At 47.1% G+C, this 19162-nt stretch overlaps 1 protein-coding gene across 1 annotated transcript in view; it reads left to right on the plus strand.

Moving 5' to 3' along the window:
• The first annotated feature begins 6175 nt into the window (after positions 1-6175).
• LOC108551684 (Krueppel-like factor 3) overlaps positions 6176-19162 on the plus strand; it is a 312941-nt gene continuing 299954 nt past the window's right edge. Inside the window, exon 1 of the mRNA XM_017905930.1 lies at positions 6176-6585. Within this exon, the coding sequence (XP_017761419.1) occupies positions 6574-6585 (12 nt within the window). The 5' untranslated portion in view covers positions 6176-6573. The remainder of the gene's footprint in view (positions 6586-19162) is intronic.

Here is a 19162-nt window from a genome sequence, read left to right on the forward strand (position 1 = left end):
CGCGTAGGTTGTCGCCTCTTGGCCATTTTTCTCTCTAGTATCGGTCTCGATGCTAGTTTCGCTCGACGAATCACGCCATTTTACTCCGCGACATATTCTACCTGTACGCGTTTGCGAGTACCTATACCCTCCATAAGCTAGAATCTGCTCAAACTCGATATTCTGTAACCCGAGACCAAAATCAGCTTGTTAATTTTCATTCTTCCACGTGGGCTGATAAAATCTGACACCAGGGAAAGGTACGTGGTACACGTATATAAGTACCTGATCTACATTAACGTGTGACAGAATAGGAATTTCTTTGCGGTACGTTCCGGTATACCTGCGCCAGTACGTATATATATCGGAGATACGCGTATATCTATATTCACGACACGGTATTCTGAGCTTGATGCATTCCTATTAACGCTATATTATACGGTGCGTATTAGAAACCGCGCTTGCGAGCCGCTAATGCGTTCACATGCGCGTATCGGGCATTCGACAAGCATTGTAACGTAATGGAACGAACGTGTTCCGTGAAAGTATTCGTTCGTTTACACGTGATATGGTTTTTCGATCCGTGGTGTTGCCGATTAAAAGTTAAATTTTTCTTTTCCTCTTTTCTTCTTTTCTTCTTTTCTTTCTCTACCCTTTATTTTCGACGACGAATCAATCGAGTTACGTTTGAGTCGTGACACTTGATACGTAGAGAAACGACGACGACGACGACGACGACGACGACGTAAACGACGTAGACGACGTAACTGGGTCTGCGCATCACGGGTAGTCGATCGATGCGATGTATCGAGAAAAGTACATCGTCACGTCGATCTACGGGAATGCCATTAAATCCAGGCGAATGTGTGTATAAAGGTGAACGTAGATGCAAGCGTGCATCACGGTAGGCGTCACGTATACAAGCGGCAAAGTGTCGCCAAGCTTGCCCCGAGTATACTAAAACACGATTCGCTTTCGAAATAAATCGATAAGATCTCGGTCGAACGGATTTCAAATTAATGTCAATGCACAGTACCGTGCGAGCCACTGTCGGAGATTATTAATACCTGGTGTGCACCGGCGACGTTAGACTGTTCTAACATTATTACGACGGTATCATGTAAAGTAGACGTTTCGCGGATGTAATATTAATGTAACCCGAGAAGAAATTGAGAGAAGCACGGCAGATGACAAGCTGTTCGCTTTACGTGGAAACGATGTAATTATTTCCCGACTTAAATAGGTCGGAACACGATGGTTGTAATTTCAGCACAGTCAAATGGTTCTCGGCTGAGCTTTCTTTTTCGTACACCGACGTGAGTGTACACCTTAATTGCACGTATCATGCCGAACATAATGTGTTAATATAATTGGCTTCTTTAATAGAGTCCCTGTTATACTTTCTAAGGCGATGATGAGCCGCCAGCCTATTCGTGGCTGGCAATTAGTTTAATTAACAGCATCGGTGCGCGATAAGTGAAAGAAACGGGTATCATTTCGCCGTCACTGATAAGGTTAATCGTCGAAGGGAGGAGAAAAAGACGTTGGTATCCGGCACGCGTAAATTAACGACGTTGACGGATTCATTAGCTGGAACGGGATCCGAACAGCACCGTTGCCGCCAAAGATCCACCGATTGAATTAAAGGTTCGTCTTATCCGAACGGTACGAAGGGGTTCTCCGAGCTTATATCCGAAGAAACGGCAAAGGCCGAGGCGAACGGAGGAGTGACGATTAATGGTCGAGAACGTGATCCGAAAACGCGTCTATTAGATTTTCGTTCCGCTATTCGTCCAACCGCGAGCTTCCCACTCCAAATTTTAAATCGGCCGATTTTCATATCGCGCCAAGTCGCGTCAATCGAGTATTTGCGTTTCGTTATCTCATATCCATACGAGATAACGCCCGTCTGCCTGTCTGAATTCTATAATTAAGAAGCCTAACTGGTTGTTCGATATGTAAATCGTACGGAAATTACATCGCTCGTGTAATTAGTATACGCTCCTTGCTACTTCTTTCCGTGCCCCCCCAGCCCCCCTTGCCCTGCCCTGTCGCGAAATTTTACCGTATACAGCTATGCAGGTGTATACATACGTCTGGTATTCGTCTCCTCGGTATGTATACGAACCGATTCCCACTACTACTACTACTACTATTACTACTACTACTATGACTACTATTACTACTGCTAGTACTACTACTACGGCAGTTTTCAAGGCGAAAGGAGGGAAGGCCAGATAAGGTAATGTCTTGGCAATGGTACATGTGCTTTCGTTCACACGCGGATACGACTGATCTGTATCGATCATTATCTAACGTGTCCCGGTATAACACAATTATTTGCACCGGTAGTACAACTGGCCGAGTTCCATGCAGATAGCTATTTCGACATAACGGTGTACTATGCGAGTAACGTACCGAGAGGCTGGGCAAGGAAAAAATGGAACGCAACCCGTGTGTCTTTATAGCTATGCGTAAAACCCGCTGCAAAGGTTTACCATGCCCGGTATCCGGAGCCTGCGTCGTTCGGATAATCGTCCCAAATCCACGAGTCGAATCCATTATTCATCATCGATCGTGAAAATCCGCGTTTCTTCTGATCGGTGAAATCATTTCAGGAATGCAGTTTCCAACCGAAGGAGTTTTCCTCGCCTCTCCTGGTTCACGATATCGCGACACGCTTCCCTTTCGTCTCTCCACCACTCAAAGTTGAGCGAACACTCAAGTTCATCGCGTGGATCGCCACAACGATGCGTTTTATTTCATTGGAAATAACGTTATCGAACCGTTAAGCCAATCTTGGCATCGGCAACGAGAAAGTCCTATCTCTCCCCGCTCTCGCGTTTATCCCCCACGATTCTTTATTAATGCTAAAACTCGTAACTTTCTACTCGTTATCGGAAACGACGGCTATGATTACTAGCGCGCCTAAATAGTCGCGATCGGTTCGAAAATAATTTTATAGACGCCTTAACGGCTTACTTAGCTGACATGTTTACGACAGTGTGTACGAACCGTCAGATTCCGTGACACTCGTTATCGATGGTAGAAATTAGACGGGATCGGTGGTCGATTTGGCGGATATCAGCTGTGCCCATACGCGGTGATGTTCCGTCGCGGGAAAAATCTGTGGTAAAATTTCGAGTTTGCCAGTTGGAATGGCAGAAATCGTGGGACTACCATTCATGGCACCCCGCGGTGCGTTTCACACTTGGCGGCAGCAGCAGCGGTGCACTGCCGGCGTCCACCGAGTGGTTAGCTGCTCGCTGCAATTATCCCAGGCAGTTCTTACGCCTCTAGCGTGTGCGTGTACACGCTAGTGTATACACGGCGTGCGTTGGAGCAGGTACAAGTTAGAGCAGGTCACTTTCGCTGCCGGCTCGAACTGTTCCAGTCGTCGCGCACGCGTGCTGTTCCATTCATAAACTTATAGAGGCGCGTATACAGCCCGCGACCGGAGGACGTAGGTGTAGGTTCGCGGGTACGCGAATACACGGAAACGCGGCGTACGCGAGTGCCGCGCGCGCGCGCACGCGTGTAATTTCTAATCGATCCGTCTTACCGTCTAACATCGCGAAACTGCGAATCGCGGAGACGCGAGAGTGGAAGGCCGATTGCACGATGTCGAAGGCGTTAAACTCCTCGCTGCCGAGCACGATTCGACCCAACTCGCAGACAAAGATGCTGCGTTACGTAAGGCGAAATTATGTAAAATGCTAGCGCCGACTTTTATGCGTCGTTTGATGTATCTAAGTACTCGTGCTCGGCCGCGGTTATGCACGCTCCTATCTACCGAAGGAGATATAACAGATGATCTAGTATCTCGTACGGGAGGTTCTGTCCGAGTCAGGCAGCGCGCGTTTATTCGTTAAACGCGGAGTTTCGTAACCTTTCAATTAAGAGCAAAGTGCCACGACGGTGCAACCGCGCGTTCTCCAAGTGGAAACTGCGAACGCGCGCGCGGACCACGCAGGAGGATCGCCGTTTGCGTTCGCGTTTTACCGGAGAACGCTTGATTTACGGCCGATTTAGAAACGAGATCGATAATTGCGGCGTTATCGATGACACCATCGGGACATCTGTTCCGCGATAAAACCAGCCGATCGACGCATACACCGATAATGGATCGCTTTTCTTTTTTTCGCGATCTCGAGAATAAAAGCGGGAACGATAATCCGCGAAAAGAAAGTAGCAATCTGACACACTCTCGCGGAGACAATAGGCATATAATTTAAACGAATTTGTGCACGTAAGAACGTGTAAAGAACACGATTGCATGGAAAAACTTCATTTGTAACGGATAGCGCGCTACACCTTTCAGTTATTCAAGCAGGTGTTATTGCATAACTATAATACTCGTAATTTCTTCTAGACTCGCGGTTCATTGACATTAGACGAACGCGTCTAGCTTGAGGTCAAGCACAGACGTAGAACTTTCCTGCGGAACGGTCACGTTGGAACTTTTATTACTCTTCGTTAGAACTTTCATGACACGTGAGAAATTCAACCAGACTAAGAATAGTAGTTCGCACACGGTGGAAAACATTTGCACGCGTATTATACCTATTTCCATTAGTTTCCTACTCTTTTCCAGTCGTATTCGCTCCTTTTTCTTCCGGATAGATTCTTACGGCAGTGGAAACGCGCCGATATTCGTTCTATGCTCCTTTATCGGCACCTTAAAGTAATAACGGTAACGAACAGTCGTGGCGTAACGGGTACATTTGCAACGATCTCGCACGGTGTACTCGATATTCGATTCTTTCCATTTTCCAACGCGTACACACCCTGCGTATCGATCGTGGATGCTTCTCGGCTGGAAAATCGATTCGAGCGTTTCAGCCCGACGCGTTCGACGACGTTTAATCGTACACCGATATCGTACACCATTTGCAGCAGTGCAAGGGCTACCGTTACGCGTAGCTGTCGCGAAAGTGCACTAACGAAAGTGCGAATACCAACGCGATTTTTTTCCACACCCCGTGTACGAAATATTCGTACCGCATTACTTACGTGCCAGATCTGGAATTCACCGTTAACGCGGATCGTTTCCTCGTGGCAACAGCCGCGAGCCGAAGCTATGAAATTTCGTTCGTCGTACTTGTTCCTTTTAATCCATTGTTCGGAAACGGTTAGGAAAACGAACGAAACAACGGCGCGTATAGAATATATAGTAGCGTATCGCTAATAGAGTATCGCAAATTACATATCGGATACCCTGTGAATCTTCCGTACTTGCTGCAATTATGGCTTTTTATCCCAAAGTACCACCGTGTTAGGAGAATATTCCCTGAAATTACAAGGTGCCCTAATGATAGCGAGGCGGACAGAGAAGGTTGGATAAAATGGAAATTCTCTCGCGATATCTCGATGTAACGATCTAAAATAATATGTACACAGGAAACTCGATTAATGCAGAAAAATGTTTAGCTGTTGATTAAATTGCAGGATGCTCGATTAAGAAACGGGCGGATCGCGAGAGGCGCGGTGGCTAGAAATTGTGCATCTCCCGTGCAGCGGCCGAGTCTATTTCCCCGACTATTAGCGTTAATCGATTATAGCAACGCGATAAAACGATACCATCACAGGATAGAGTTTCTCCGACGGCTTTGATCGCGAAAACGAATTAATCGAACCGAAGGAGAACGGTTGTCTTGGCGTTAACTACTACGGCTGTGCGGTAGTTGGAAGAAGAGCATTTAGAATGTGGAACAATTACTCGCTTTTACTCCGTTCCAGGATTTTAATTTAGTAGGAACGAGAAACGAGTAGAATTATGATAAAACCTCGCCGTTACTGGTTAAGTTTCCCGCAATCGTGCAGACTAATTTCTAATGCAGATACGTACGTTTGTATGTTGCAGGTGACGTACGCCGAACGGGCCAGTATTCATGCCAGTATGCCAATCAGATGCCAGTAGAGAGCCAGTATCTGTATCTGTCGCCACCGATAGCCAATTAATAAGTTACTTAGATAGTTAAATTAATAGGCGATACATCGTCGTTTTGAATAATCGTTGTTAGAAAATGTCGTTTCGATAGGCGTAACGGATATACGCGTATATATACGTATATACATACACACACGTACGTAATATATCCATATATATATATATATACATATATATACATACATGCATATGTGTATATATATGTATATCATATTTAAATACATAGATATAATATAATATAATCGAGAAGCGATAAGTGTGGAATCGCGAGCAATTATTTTCGCATCGCACGTGTCCTTTTTCTCTACGACCACGACAGTTTTGTCCGATCGTCCGCCGGTTTCCTTTCCGAATTATCGGTGACCGCGTCGTGTTCTCGGCGAGAGTATATTCGTAAAATTGGACAGCGTGCAATCGAGTTGTGATTATCGAAGTGGACTGACCGATCGAGTTCTCGGCTGTGAAGTGAATTAATACCCCAGGAAAACGATCGAAACGGAGAAAGGAAGTGACCAGCAGCAGCAGCAGCGGCAGCAGCAGCAGCAGCAGCAGCAGCAGCAGCAGCCAGCAGCAGCGTACACGGGCGAGCACGGTGGCTGGAAACGGTGACTTACATCGAGAGCGCCAACCTGCAATCAAGGTTCATGGTTTTCATGGTGAGTCATCGTATCTGTTTCTTCTAATTTTAATACGGTTACGGCTTCTTTCGCCAGCGGTGTACCCTTACCTCCCGTTTCATCGCGCTCTCGAAGCGGACGCGATACGTTGGGCCGCGGTCGACCGGTGCAAAGAAATTTCGTGCCCTTTCCCAACGAGTCGCCGGGGACACGAGGAAATTTATCGCACAAAATTTCACGCAGAAATTTCCTCACATTTTTACACTTGATTTCTCCTCGTTTTTATCATTTTTTTCCCCACCGTCCCCCTCTCACCCCCTTTTTACCTCCGTCCCTTTCCTCTCCTTCCTCTCGTCCGCCGGCCAATTACCAATTGGCGAACGGACCCGTTATGAGTAACGCGATTTTATCCAAAATTTCCTCCACGACGAGACGCCGCAACTTCCGTGAAATATATAGCACGTGTCACGTGCAATTTGCATAATGCGACATCGACACTTCGATGTACAAAAATGTTATCTTTATACGCGTCGTATCGTTTCATATCGCGGATCATTGGATTATCGAGCGCACGGTTTTAAACGGAACATCCGATAATGGTGAATTCGAGGAACTGAAACTGTCTCGTAAATATCGATAAACAAGGACTACCGAAAGTATTACAAACTTCCGCCTCTTGCAATTTATAGCCATTCCCCTTTATCGCCGGTTCGGGGTAATATTCAATGGGTATCGCTATAACCATTTCGATAAAAGCTGGTTTATATCGGAATCTACAGACCCGATAGCGTGTAAATATTTAAAGAAAGTTTCTCGAATTTCTACCCCGTGTATACACCGCGTGGTGTACGTTACGTACGATGGGAATCAACAAATTTTTATTCTTACCGTCCATACGCTTTCTCTCCTTCTCTCCCTCTCTCCCCCCTCTCATTCGCTCTTTCTACTTTTCTTTCTTCCGCCTTTTCGCTCTTTATTATCGGCCCGTGCGTTTTCGATATACGCGTAACTGGGCCGCGGTACACGATTCTCCGTGGAAACGGAATCGATGTAATCGACTTATCTCGTTTTAATAATCCTACGTCGATCGCTAAATTTTTTCTCACGATCGAAAGGGAAATAACTTAATGCAGACGATACGGCGTATGTTACGCAAATTAGCTAGCGTAGCGGAGCATAACTTTCGAGTTATACCCCATAACGCGGCTCGCTAATTAAGAAAAGCGTCGGATAAGAGGCCGCATCGGGCATTCGATCCGTTCGATTTCTCTCGGTTATGCCATTCCGTTTTGTTACTCTTGCTCGGATATTTCGAGGGTGAAAGAGGAGACGCGCGGAGACAGGACCAAAGAGAAAAGAGAAGGATACCAGAGAGGAGGAGATAGAGATGGAGAGAAAGAGAGAGAGAGAGAGAGAGAGAGAGAGAGAGAGAGAGAGAAAGGAGAAAAGGAGAGAGAGAGAGATCCAACGGCAGGTTACGGGTCAGCCCCGGTGGGGCATTAATAATCGTTTACAATCTTTAAAGCAGGGTGTGGCGAGTGCGTTAACCCACCTCTTCTTCCTCTTCTTCCTTCTGTTCCTCCTACTCCAGCTTCCTCTCTGCTTTTTCTTACTCTCCTTGCTTCTTCGTGATCGTCCATGGTGTACCGGACGGACAAAACAGGATGAAAAAGTCCAGGCTTGCCTTCGTAAACCAGTTGGACGTATATATCGCGAAAAAAGGATAATCAATGGCGAAAGGGTACACATTCGATCTGTAGTCGTTTTATCGTCATGACGATTTCGCTGCCAGAACACGCAGGGGAGGAGAATTTATTTCTGGATCATTGAAAATGGTTGCGTGGCCGCTGGATTACAAATCGATACCACCGACTCGTGTGTACGGTCGCGTTCCGTTTCTTTCGCCCGTTTCGCGGCATAACTACGCATCCCGTATACCTCGATAGTCGTCTACTAATAGTCACGGGGCACACCGATATATTTCGGCCACTCGAATTTACGCCGAGCTAAAACGACGTTCTTTATCCAAAGTGCGGACGTTTAGATAGCCGGATGGTTCATTTCGGAAGTAAGGGGCGAGGATTAAAACTGAGAAATTAACATAGCCGGAAAACTCGACAAACCGGTATGCGGTTAGTCGTCTGGCGAATGTCGCCGGTTGCACCTCGACCCCTTTGAATAAACATTCTTTAGTAGAAAGTAAACAAGTTTATCTCGCGAATATTTATTTAATCGATTTATCGATCGATTTGCCGAATTTACGGGGAAGAATTGGTTCGCGCACCTGCGCGTCCTATCATATCAGCGGCTTCCGTTCCACCTCGCTCTATCATTTCGCGTACGCGAACGCGTCCATCGTGTGATCGACTTTGCTCGTGCGCGACTTTTAGCGAGGCACTCGATGTTCTTGATCGAAATCACGATGACACGACGATAACGACAACGACCACGACGACGACGACGAGACCGCGAATCGACGTTGCCCCGGCGATCAAAGGAATTCCTATTCCCTCGGAGGAACCCGTTCCTCCGGCACGTGTGCCCCTATCGGTTGTCCCGTGAAAATCGGTCGTCGGCCCCATGGCTCGCCTTCTCCTCTACGAAACGACGTCGCCATTAACTACCACCACCACCATCACCACCACCAGCACCATCAGCACCACCACCACCACCTCTGCCACCTGCAGCGACGAATCAGCATATTTAGCGTCGAGCCGAATTTAATAGAGGCCATCGCTCGGTCGTGCATCACGCGGCTGTATTCGCGGGACGCATCGATAATATTCGCCGTGATGCACGGCATTAAGTATGCATGCTAATTTCCGCGATACCTTTTGCAATTCAGCCCGCGATTCGCCCGTTTGTACGTTTACGCTGTCGAGATACGTTTACGGTTTAAACGCATTTGCATCGTGACGCGCATCGCTCGGCACGTGGTACGGTTATCGTGCATCGTGACCTTCCTCGATATTCCGATGCGATTCATCGACGAGCTTCTTGCGGTTTCATCGTTACGCGACGGTCGTAAAAGGTCGTCGGGGCTGCATGCGCGCCATTTTCGACCGTATCTCGTCTCGTTGCTCGAGGATTCCATCGAGTCGTTGCAATCGAAGGGATACACAGTTGCGTCAAACTATTCGCTTAGTAAAGCATCGACGACACACGGAATATTAAAATCACACGGCCGCCGATAAGATTTGAGTAATGCAACGTTAAACGTTACTCGTATCCGTTGTACGCGGTGCGTGGTTTCAAACGTGCCATAAATATTGACATTACCCGGCCTCACGTCGCCGGGGAAGTCAATAAAAATTGTCTTCGTCACAAATGAACGTTTATCGGTCATATATCACGGGCAACCAGTGGGATACTTAACAGCCGTGAATACCTGCGGAATAAATTCCGCTGAAGGGTGGAGACGGCTTAACGTTCGTAACACGCATTGCTCGCGGATATATATTTTTCTCCCGAGGACATTAAAAGCCAACGAAACCTGCGGCTGCTCGGCCATTCGGCCGCGTCGAACGGGCTACGGTGCTCTATGGACGTGAAAAATGAAAGAACAGCGTGGCACGATTCATCACCCGCGTACCGCTCGCAGTCCTCGTGAAAGTGATGCATGCTTCTTGTCAAAGACGATACGCTGAATACCATTTGTTCAGCGGCTCAAATATACCCGGTAATGTACCTAATTTCCATTCGTCTTATCGTCCGATACCGGGCTGCTGAACGGGAGAGAGAGAGAGAGAGAGAGAGAGAGAGGGAGTATCTGGAATTCTTCGACATATTTAACAGCCAAAATAAAGAAGGAAACCGTGCTTTTAATAGAAGATTTTAATCGTTCGCGTAGAATTCTTTTATATTCGCCAGTGTTCGGTCGTAGATTTCGTAGGAAATTGAAAGCACGAAAAGGTGTAACGCGATCGCAAGTCCCGATTTTAGACGCGACCGGGTCGTAGACATTTCTCTGACACCTTTTTACCGGATTTATGCTAATAAAAACAGACCTGGCTCTCTCTCTCTCTCTCTCTCTCTCTCTCTCTCTCTTGAGAGCCTATAGCCTTTAATATCTAACTGCATTTAACGAACGGGCAACGCTCGGAGAGCGAAAAAGAATTGAACGCGATATCTATATCTCTGTGCCATTTCCATTAAAAGATCGATAAGCTGAATTGTTTCATATCGTACCACGAGCTGATCGAAACACGTTTGAAAGGTAGAAAACCTCGGGCTTTATACGACGGTCGTTATTTTAGCGCGCGATGCGCTCGCTTCCTTCGCGTATATAGCCTCGCCTTATTTTTATTTCAGCGACGCGGCAATTTTTGCCTTTTCTCTTATCTGTCGCGTACCGGGCGCACACGATACCGGCAAGATCGTTCGCGGTGTTTTGAACGCGACACCCACGCGATATGCGTGCACCGGTACAGCGTGCCGGTTAATTGTTCCGATGGATTTAAAGTCGCCGTCCGAAATAAATGAACGTCGCTTGCCAAGGTACTGTACGATGCAACGCGGTATATACGACAGTCACGGATTATATTTCTTCGAGACGTACCTATACGCGAGCGAAACTCCGGGTACAAAGTCTTCGAATTCTTCTCCGGAAACGTCAGAACGCGACGCGTCCCCGATTCTCCTCCGGATACGTCGCTTTCGGTCTCGATTTAGACGAAACGCGAAATCTCGAGCCGGGTCGATGTCTACTCATTGCTCCTCGCGCCGATCTAAAATGCACGGGATTGCGAAATCTTAATTGGCTCTAACTTCGGCTGCACCACGCTCCAACCATCGAAGCGAATATATTTAAATAGCCGAGAATCTGAAATTCAAGTCAGGAGGAGTTGCTTTCGACCGGTCGTCGCGGCTTCACCTTCGTTCGAATACGCTTTACAGATAAGCCATCTCGCTGTCCTCTTATCTTCGCTCGCGTCTCCTTTTTTCTTTTCGCTCGAGCCTTCGAAGCGTTGGAAACTCCAAGCTCTCCGATACCTGGAAATTTCCTTAATTTCTCCGCGAATGGTACTCGAATTTCGTCACGATCCGATTCTCTCCGTCTTTCATCGCGATTCTATAGAGCTTCTTTCTTTTGCCAGCACCGAATATCACGAGGCTTTGTTCTCGTCGCGATGATTGCTCAATCGTTTCGACGAGTAAGCATACCGTCCTGCAGAGGCGCGACGCGTTGCTTCTGAATTCCTCGCAACGAGGCCATTATCGCGGTATTATCGTAATCGTAACGGACTATACGACGAACGTAACAAAAGAAGAAAAATGGAGACAACTCCTTTTAGGCTTTACGTAACATCGGAAGGTGAATTCCGATTAAACGATCTCCGGCGAACGCGTAAATTTCGAGGATGAATTTTCGCGAAACCGACGTCGCGCTGGAACAGACCACGAGGTTGGAGTCTGGTGTTTTCTCGCGTGTCCCTTTCGAATTGGAGACTTTAAATAACGACGAGATGAGACTTGCAATTAGCAAGCATTCACGGAAGTCGAATGACAATGCGTTTGTTACCGCACTTTAGGACCTCGATGTTATTCTCTTTGATCCGAACCACGCACTCGGTGAAGACTCGAGAAGGAGAGTGAAATAGAGTGAGACAGAGACGGAGGGAGAGGGAGGGAAAGAGGGTAGACAGTTTGTGCTATATTTAAGACACGGCACGTGTTGGTTATTGCACAACGAGTGCAACATTCGCTCTAACGTGGCTATAGGTGTCCGTTGCGAGTTCCGAAATACGCACGGTGAACTGTGTACGGATCAATTTAATTGAACATTCGGGGAGATAGGTTTTCATTGGATTCCAGAAATTACCCGCCAAGTTCGCGATACAGAGGCATGCGCGCGCCTACTTTCGAAGGCGTAGATCGGTTCGATAGCCGTAAGAGTGACGAGAATCGTTTGCATATTCATGAAATCTATAATTAGAACTTATTATATCCGAAGCTCGGGTGATAATTTCCAGAAAAAAAGGAGAGAAATAGAATAACGAGATAACACGCGCTTTATCGGTCGAGCGAATATTTTTTCCCCAATATCTGTCTATGCGTTACCTGTACCCATCGGGATCGTTTAAAACAAATGCAAATACGTTGGCAATAAATTATCTGGTCGTAGTAAGTAAAGATTTTATCGTCGACTAACGTATAGCTTGATCTTGGTTTTCCTTATGCTGATGTACGCGTCTAGACGGTGCGGCCAACAGAATGTATCGCGAGTTCAACGTAGGTAGATGTGCGCCACCCTCCTTTGTTATCGATCAATGGTTACGAGTGGATACGGTCATTATAAGAATGTCTCACTCCGAGTATTTATACGGTGTCACTTACCTGTTACGGTCTTTCGATGCTCTCGCGATATCGTGATTAGTCGTAAAGCGTATTTCCTGTTTCACGCGATATAAGTTATCCGTCGATAATTGAGAGGTATCGCTTGAATTCATCGACAATGTCAGTGACTCGGAATTTTTCTCGAGTCGAGATATCACCCTTATAATAATTACTGGTTTTCGTTCAATTTTTCACGGCCTACATAGGAATATCACGACGTAATCGCGTCGAGGTAAACAAGTGCTGGGAACCCTCTGCGACAACCCCCGATGGCCGCGATACGCGGGTTAGGACGCCCGTTGCGAGACACGGTCTTATGGTAATCCTATTAAGTCGCGAAAATGCATATCGCGACTTATCGTAATTTCATCGTAACGTGCAACGTTAAACGCCGTATCGTTTCGTTGGACGTTGCGTTCGTCCATGGCGAACGACGTTCCGTGTCTTGGAGGGTTTCCATATGCAACGAAGGAAACCATTTCAGACGCACATCGCGAGTATTGATCGGTCGGAGATACTGCACGGGTTTGTAAAATGAACCGTAAGTTGCGTTTCCAACGTACGATAAGTGTTTTCCCTGCGCCCGTGCAGTCGTGCAACGTTCATGGGAAAAAGGGGAGGAAAAATCAGCGAAAGAGACAGGGTATCGATCGCGAATTAAACGAACGTTCTTCTAGTCGTAGGCTGTTCGATTTCGATTGGAGAAATCTCGAGGAGAGGACCGATGATAAATTTCAACGTCGCGTGTCGTTCGTATCGTTTTATCGTCGGGGCGTCAGGGGATGCAGATGTTCCGGGGTATGTCGCGAGCGTGTTGCTTCTGATTTATACTGCATTAATTTTCGAGTAACACTGCGGTTGCACGCAGCCATAACCCGCGGGGACGTGTGCACGCGTATACGCACGCATGCATCTTGTTCCGTGACCGTGGGACGCCAACTCACGCGCTGGCTTATGGATGCTCGATTACCGCTATCGGTCGAGCCCGATCGACTTCTCGATCGTCTCGTTTAAAGGGTGTGAACACGCATGGCCTTGTCGATTTACGACGATCTCGCCAGCTTTCCGACAGTGGAAACCCGTCGAACCGTTTTCCGCTCCCGGCGATCGATCGGAGGATTTATCGATCTATGGAAATAATTTCGCATCCGTGCGACGATAACCGATATCGCGTTCGCACCTAACCCGTTCGCGAGTATACGCGGTCGGAGAAAAGTCGTAAATAATTGCGCGATCGTGCATGCGTGTGCGGGCTTGGGTGGTCACGTGGCGAGCGTGAAGTGAATTTTGCAACAAGGAATGCCCGCGATTGAGAGAAAAATAATTATCGGCGTTGAAATTTACGGTCGTGTATCATTTTCGGTTTTACCGGGGGGACAGGGTAAATACAATCTCGTATATCCTTTCACCGGACGGCAAATTTCGATGATATAAAAACGGGAACAATGAGCCGCGTGAATTTTATACGGCTGAACGGCCGAGGAACGTCTTCTTTCTTTGGCGGTCTCGTACGAACAAGATGGCCACCTTTTAATTTACGAACCGTTAACGTCACGTGGCGCAGCACTAAAGTCGATGGAGTTGCACTCCCGTTCGCTCCGAAGATTTAAAGTCGGATGTAAATTTGCTAGACGTTAAAAAGGTGGCAAATTTTTTGAAACCTCTCCACGGCCGATTCGCTTTCACGTTTAATACAAGCGCATTTGCAACGATCTCGCGTTCCGACATTTTTGCCCTCGTCGCCGATTTGTATCTGTCGAGAATGTGCAACAACAACGCGTTATGTCTCGAGTGTTTCTTCTTTTTTCTCTTTTGCCTCTTCTTTTCTTTATCTTCTTAAAAATCGATCGTTGGACACTTGTCGTTACGCAACGACCGTTTCTTTCGCGCTTGCTTTTTAATTGGGTCGTTCAATTCGACGTTCCACTTTGTTACCTCCGTTTTATTTTTCTTCGCATTCGCCTCTTTGTACGCCTCGCGATCCTCGTGGAAGCGAAATTTTTTATCGTAACTCGTCCTGCCCTTTGTACGGGCAGCTTCTTTTCATGACACCTCCTTCCAGCGTTTTCTATGCTAAATTGAGTTAAGATTCCCGACGTCTTTACGATTCTGTCACTGGTACATTTGTAAGTCGCTTTGCTACGTATATACTGCCACCGTCGGTGATAAATAAAGCATTCGCTGTGTACCTCGTCGTAAAATTTCGTGAGCGATGCAGTTGAAGCCCCTTGGTACACGTGTCATCGTATTAAAGCGAAAATCCCAGTGTCTCGACAGAATTAGACACCGCGATTTCGAATACCTCGGTAGACTCGCGTATCGGTTTCACGATGCAACGTGTCCGCGATCGAGCACGAATTATCGTTTCGGACTTAGGCACCGCGACGATTCGTAATTTGGAAAACGACGCGTTTAAATCGAGTAAATTTCCTATGTCGATTTATCGTGAGGTCTCGGATTCTGTTGTCGGCATTTGTGAACGGTGTCACGATTTTCTCGCGACAGAGACGCAACGTGGTTGAACGTTGACCGCAAATAAAGCGTCCATGAATATTTCCTCGTAAAATCGACCAAACGCGAATCGCATATGACGCAACGCGTCTGGATGCTATCGCGTGCAACTTTATTCGAGTCTGCGTCGTTCGAATCGAACGCGCACCTCTGCGAGGTGCATACAAGAGCGTGCGATATCAAAGGAGGCGTTCCTTCTGTTTTCCCTACTGTTGCAATTTTCCTTCGCTTATCTCTATTATTTAGATTGCCGCGAGATAGCGAAGAGTGCTTTACGAGATCTACAATCTCGGTGTTATCGCGTGGCAATAATTTACGTTCGACGCATCGAGCCAAGTTTCCCCTCTGCCGGTGACCGTTCTTCCCCTTCGCGGTTTTCTTGCGGCCATCGCGGCGATTCGCCGCAGCTTCGTCATTTTCCACGTGATATATCCGGATCGGGAGAGCAAATGGCAGGGCCACTTTGTCGTGGCTCGAACGATCATGACAGCTGGGTTCGCGTTGGGCGAATATCCCGCTTTTTTGCCCCATAGCCTTTGTACGGGAGAACAGCGATCGATCGTCTAAACGGCATGTTCGCGATCGGATATGGCCGTTTCGACATTTATCGACATGGTGGATCGACGGAAAGCATCGTTTCATGAAAATGCGAGTCAGGTCATAAGGTAGACTCGGATAGAGGCCGATCGGCGTTCCTATGGTATTCGATAAGTAGTCGTATCGACGTCAATTTACGCGGTTGACACCGATCACACGACCGGTCGAACTGTCCGTAAGAAACGATTTTATCCACTCTGTCGACATCTGTCACTGCCTACCGTGGACAAGGTTCGTCGATGGAACGACGGAATTCGTGTCTTTCTCCCGTTACGTATATGTCCAGAAACATAAAACGTTAGCAGAACCTCGAGCGTGCCGGCTCCTGTTCATCCCGCGACACCGCACGATCCTGCCACGTCGTCCTGCTTGCAAACTCGTGCCTTCTGGCGCGTGAAATTTTATCGCCGCCCGATCGGAATCGTTAATTTGGCTAATTAACGCGTTAACTTATTGCCGCAATTATACCGCGCCGCTTTTAGATCGTCCATGTGTTTTAATTCAGGCACGAGCAGTCCTCGTGGAGATGGCGCGCGTGCGTGATGGCGCAATCGTACGGAGATCGTATTCATCGCGTTATTATTCTCTAATTATCAACGTTGGTACGATGTTAGAGGTTGTTGGCTGCAGAGGAGAGTAAATTTCCCTAGGAGAGGCGCTCCGGTCGTTGCCAGGTGGAAAAGGCTGACCGAGCGACTGGGAGAATTCGCTTCCAGTGCTCAAGTACGTATCTAATGGAGAAACAATAACCGGCGGGATGGTCGTAACAGGAAACGTTAAAGTAGACTGCTACGAAACGACCCCCGTGATTATGCGCTCTCCGTAGCCGGGCAACGTCTCACCGTCTCTTAGCTTCTTAATTCCTGCGTCTCTCTTTGTTCGCCGCACGCTAATGACGGCTTTCGTGCATAGCCGCCGATCTATTTAGAGGGCAAATTAACTCGACTGAACTCTCGGTAGTGCTAATGAAAAGCGTTTCTGTTCGTTGGCTATACTTGCCGTGAAATCACGCCCTGCCCCCTGCGCTACTCTTGTTTCCTTTTCTCCGACCGATCCCTGCGTCTTTCGCGCCAGTTCACGAGCTTCTCGTCCTTATCGGGGTCTTCTGGTTCCGCGATGTTTCCTCGGCTGGTTATTATCGTTAATCGTATTATTCGTGGACGTTGGAGCGGCGTAGCTCGTTAATCGTTTAATTAGAACATCGTTTGGGCAGTTCCATTGGTCGTGTAAGGTCGTGCAGCGAAAGAAACGTCTGGATTCGAAACGACTGGTATACGAGCAGCAATTCGATTGGCCAACTCTGCCTCGCGAGTTTCGATTCCATCGAAGTTCACGTTCTCGGTGTTACCGCTTTAGGTTATCGCCCGTTCGCGCATGTCAAATGTGTTTATGGGATCGGCTAAACGGAACGTGGACGGAAGTTTGGAAAGATGTTGCAATCTAGGAAGATAAGCGTATCTCCGACCGGAGTTTTTGGTACACGAAACGGACGGTCCACTTTTACAACTGTTCCGTTTATTACGAGGCTTACGAGTAACTCGCGTCTGCGAATTACTCGCGTTATTCCCGGACGATATTCGATGTTATCGAGTCGTATAAAAATGGCCCTGAACCGCGAGGCAACGTCATGGAATGTTTCGTGCTGGAGGATCATTGAATTCCGCGATCTCTAGGGCCGTATGCATACGTATATGGATACATCGATAAATAAAAGCTAAAAAGTTCGCGAGGGTCTCGTGTCGCAGTGCATCAACGTGGTGGGTGAAACGAAAAAAGAAGGTAAAACCGGTTATACCGCCAAAACCGGAAAGATTTCTTCCGCACGTTGCCGCCCAAAACGGACAAATGGGGCGAGGTAGTTGAGCCACCGGTACACGAATAAAAGAAGTACCGGTGAAAATCAGTGCCTTTGTCAAGCGATATTAGCGGACAATTGGATCGCGTAGAAAATCTTATTCTATACGCCTAAAGGAATATTTACGAAGAAAAGAAAATCGAGCCTGGAACGGAAGATACCGAGACGCAAATAACTCGTTAGAATCGGTAATGGACGGACATTGGAAAATTTGAAAAAAATCGATTCGCAGCTTGGACGATCGATTCGTAGGTTGCAACGAGGAGGAAGAAAGCGACGGTATCGATGCTCGTAAAAGCGTAAATATAATAAAGTTCGTTTTTGGCATAAGCGACAGGGGTCAACGAGCAAAGTGAAACGGCACCGTGTTCCATCAGACTTGGCGATTGCTCGCGACAGGTTGACATTTCGCGGCAACTGTTTCACCGTGGAAAATGAACGTTCGTGAAAAATAGCTCGCGGATCGCAATGTCTCATTGCCTCTAGGTTGTCCCGCGCGTGGCTTTAAGCTAAAGGTCAGTCGCATCGTGTGTGACTTTTAGCCGGTATTGCGTATCCGAATAAATCGATAACCATGCAATTAAAACGCTAATAACGTAATTTACAGCTTACAAGGTGGCGTATGAATTATCGATCGTCTCGCGACATGAGTTATTACGCGAATAATTATCGTGCGTCGATGAAGAATTCTTCGTGATTGCTTTGGAGAAAGCTCTGGTATAAATTCCGCGTCGATCGAACGAGGTTCCAATTTAAAGCTGGGCATTAATGTTTATTAATGATCAATCAAACCTCTTGCTACCGACAGCCACCCGTTGGAACCTATCTCGCGAAAGATCGACTTAATTGTTGAAATTTAAATTACCCGGTTCCTCTGGCAGGTTACAAAGTGTAATAAATTTTTGCCCGAACCCGTTTCCAAAAATGTTTGTACCACTTTATAATTCTTCGGGTATAATAAAATTATACGTATCGCGCGAGAGCCGTTTCGCATTTCGCGAGAATGGAGGAAAAAGTGGTGAGAAAAAATGAGAGTAGAGGGTACGGGTATCCGCAGCTTCTCGGAAGTCCTGCACGGACAGGCAATTTCAATTACCTCTTCGATGTTAAAGTGTTACCACGGAATCAGATGGTTGCATACAACGTTGGCTGTATCCGACACGGGTGATAAATGCGCGAAAAACACGAACAAAGTGATAATATACTCGTACGCTTGAACCCGTAAACAGGTGTATACCGAATCGATGGTTGACCGAAGAGGGAAATTCGGCATTGCGCAATTATATCGGCAAACACGGATTAAAGTTGGAATCGGAA

Source organism: Eufriesea mexicana, unplaced genomic scaffold (genome assembly GCF_001483705.2).
Source record: "Eufriesea mexicana isolate 0111107269 unplaced genomic scaffold, ASM148370v2 scaffold4907, whole genome shotgun sequence".
NCBI lineage: Eukaryota > Metazoa > Arthropoda > Insecta > Hymenoptera > Apidae > Eufriesea > Eufriesea mexicana.